Genomic DNA, 3,342 nt, shown 5'->3' on the forward strand with positions numbered 1-3,342 from the left:
TCAGAAATTTACATCATGTGAGAGAAGAATAAGAACATTCAAGTGTGTAGATTGCCCAAAAGAAAATACAATAACTGATCAGTACAAGAATGAGAAATTATTGAAAATAACGCTTCAAGTGTTCAACGTTCCACGGATGGTGGAGGTCTCGACCTTCCATGTCCTGAAGTCGATATGTACCCGGACGAGGTCTGGCTTTAACAACGTAAGGTCCTTTCCACTTGGCTGCCAGTTTTCCTTCAGTCAGATTTTTGGTGGCAAGGGTTGTTTCTCGTAAAACAAGGTCTCCCACGGCGTTCTACCTCGGTTGGACTTTGCAGTTATAATAAGTTCTCATTTTCTGTTGGTATGAGGCCCGTTTGACTGCAGTGGTTTCTCAGAGCTCTTCAATTAGGCCTAGGTCTGCCCGACGCAGCTCTTTAGTCAGTTTTGGATTCGGATGTAGAACCCTTGGGGTAGGAAGACCGACTTCCACTGGGATGACCGCCTCAGCGCCGTATGTTAAGTGAAATGGGGTCTCCCTAGTGGGAGTTCGAGCGATAATGCGGTAGGCCCAGAGTACATTCGGTAGTTCCTCATCCCAGAGTCCTTTAGCAGCTTCCAACTTGGTTTTGATTATCTTTAGAAGAGAACGATTGGTGACCTCAACTTGACCATTGGCTTGGGGATGACCTGGGGAAGAGAAACATGGCTGGATTTGAAGCTCTGCACAGAATTTCTTGAACTTGGCATTGTCGAATTGTTTGCTGTTGTCGGAGACGATGGCTTGAGGGATGCCAAATCTGCATACGATCGACTGCCAAATGAATCTGGTTGTGTCCCGCTCGGTAATTGTGGCAAGGGTTTCTGCCTCCACCCATTTAGTAAAGTAATCAATGACGACAATGGCAAATTTGGTTTGGCCTCGGCCAGTGGGTAATGAGTTGACTAGGTCAATCTCCCATTTGCCGAATGGGTAGGGACTGCAAAGCGTGATTAATTCTATAGGAGGAGCATGGCGGATGTTGGCAAAACGCTGGCACTTATCACATTTGAGCACGAAGTCTGTTGCATCCTGATTAAGAGTAGGCCAGAAATAACCAGTGCGAAGTATTTTGTGGGTTAGAGACCGAGCCCCCAAATGATTACCACAGATACCCTCATGGATTTCCCTCATCACGTAGGTTGCTTGAGCAGGATTGAGGCATCTGAGGTATGGGCGTGAAAAACCACGTTTGTATAAGAGGTCGCCGATGAGAATGTAGTTGGACGATCGGGCCCTGACTTTGGCGGCCTGCTGTTTGTCGGCTAGTAGTTCCCCCGTTGTCAAGAAGAGAGAGATATCAGTCGCCCAGGGGATAGGTTCGTTTTGGAGAAAGTAGACTTGCTGTTGGTTTGGGGAAATGGCAGGATAAGTCAGGTACTCAAGGCGAACACCGTGGCTGCGGTCTGATTGGTCTGCCGAAGCTAACTGAGCCATTTAATCTGCCTTGGAGTTTGCTGTCCGAGGGATGTGCTTGATGTGGAAATTACTGAAGAGGCGAACGAGAGGGAGTGCGATGTCCCTGTAAGCCCGCATTGTGTCGTCCTTGGCATCGAATTCTCCCGTGATTTGGTCGACAATGAGCTGGGAATCGCTGAACACTTGGATATGGCTGACACCAATGTCTCTGGCTAGGCAGAGACCTACTATCAATGCCTCATACTCGGCCTCATTATTGCTTGCATCGAACAAGAAGCGGAGAGCACACATGAAATAACCACCCTCAGGGGCGGTGAGGATAAGACCAGCCTCGCTGTCTTCTTTGCAGGGTGATCCGCCGACGTTGAGGGTCCAAGAGTGGGGCTCTTCTAGCTCGGTTGGGGGTGGTGGAGGCGGAGGAGTTGTGGTTGGAGTAGGATTAGTGAATTCTAGGATGAAATTGGCAACAGCCTGCCCCTTAACTACTGTCCGAGGATGGTAGGAGATGTCAAACTGGCTGAGTTTGACCGACCATTGCATAAGCCTACCAGAAAGCTCTTGTTGTTGCATTATCTTTTTTAACGGTTGGTCAGTGAGGACCACAATGGAATGGGCTTGAAAGTAAGAACGGAGCCGTCTAGAGGAAGTAACCAAGGCCAAGGACATTTTTTCTAACAACGGGTAATTCTGTTCCACTCCCCTAAGAGCCCGACTGATGTAGTAGACTGGTCGTTAGACCGAGCTGTCTTCCTTGATAAAAGCTGCATTGACTATGGTGTTTGATACGGCTAAATAAAGGAAGAGGGGTTCGCCCGTGATTGCCTGAGAAAGGAGGAAGGGTTGGCCATGCACTGCTTCAACTGCTGAAAAGCCTCTTCGGACTCGACCGTCCACTCAAAAGTTTGCCGAAGCACTTTAAAGAACGGGAGGCACTTATCCGTTGCGCGTGAAATGAAGCGGTTGAGGGCGGCAACTCGGCCAGTAAGTCTCTGAACCTCCTTAACCGTTCTAGGAGACTGCATTTCAATCAAGGCCTTGATCTTTTCAGGGTTAGCTTCAATGCCCTGCTGACTGACCATGAAACCCAAGAACTTTCCAGATCCTACGCTGAAGGCGCATTTCTCCGGACTGAGCTTTATTTGGTAGTTTCGTAGGGTGGTGAAGGTCTCTCGCAGTTCGGCCAGATGATCTGTGGAGAGCTTACTCTTGACTAGCATATCGTCGACATATACTTTCGTGTTTCGGCCTATCTGGTGATGGAAGACAGCATTGACCAACCGTTGGTAGGTAGCCTCAGTATTTTTCAACTCAAATGGCATCACATGATAATGGTAGGTACCTCGGTCGGTGATGAAGGAGGTGTGTTCCCGATCAGACGGGTGCATCAGAATTTGGTTGTACCCAGAGAAGGCATTCATGAAGCTGAGCATTTGATGATCGGCCGTGGCGTCAACCGCCAGATCTATGCGAGGAAAATGGTAGCTATCTTTGGGGCAAGCTCAGTTGAGGTCGGAGTAGTCGACACAGAGTTGCCATTTGCCATTGTTCTTACGGACCAGGACCACGTTTGACAACCATCTAGGGTAGTCCACGTTCTTGATAAATTGTGCCTTAAGGAGCTTATCTACCTCTGCAGCTATGAGAGTATTATGCTTCGGATGAAAGATGCGATGCTTCTAGCAGAAGGGTCGGAAGTGGGGCTCAATGCTGAGGCGATGAGTTATGAATGAGGGGTCAATACCCAGCATGTCTGAGTGGGTCCAGGCAAATACATCGTTATGTTCGATCAGGAGGGCAGTAAGGTCGGCCTTAGCCTGGGCGGAAAGTTGGCTGCCGATCTTGGCAGTTTTTGCTGGGTTGGTGGGATCGATGAGGACCTCGACAAGTTCTTCCACTGGTTC

The 3,342-nt window shown here is 48.9% G+C and overlaps 1 protein-coding gene across 1 annotated transcript; it reads right to left on the reverse strand.

The window, feature by feature from the left end:
* Positions 1 to 1,459: 1,459 nt before the first annotated feature.
* Positions 1,460 to 2,107, reverse strand: LOC145819448 (uncharacterized). The gene is made up of 2 exons (XM_082913444.1): positions 1,670 to 2,107; positions 1,460 to 1,606 (listed from the first exon to the last, which is right to left on the reverse strand). Exons 1-2 carry the CDS (start codon positions 2,105 to 2,107, stop codon positions 1,460 to 1,462), a joined length of 585 nt encoding a protein of 194 aa, XP_082769570.1.
* Positions 2,108 to 3,342: the final 1,235 nt, after the last annotated feature.

This window comes from Camellia sinensis, chromosome 2, assembly GCF_055761805.1.
Source record: "Camellia sinensis isolate YWXY chromosome 2, ASM5576180v1, whole genome shotgun sequence".
In the NCBI taxonomy this organism is placed as follows: domain Eukaryota; kingdom Viridiplantae; phylum Streptophyta; class Magnoliopsida; order Ericales; family Theaceae; genus Camellia; species Camellia sinensis.

Coding starts and splice junctions, on each gene's coding strand:
- LOC145819448 (XM_082913444.1), bottom strand. CDS start 2,107: ATGTCCTTGGCCTTGGTTACTTCCTCTAGACGGCTCCGTTCTTACTTT. Junction 1,607..1,669: donor CCGAGTATGAGGCATTGATA/GTAGGTCTCTGC, acceptor AGCGATTCCCAG/CTCATTGTCGACCAAATCAC.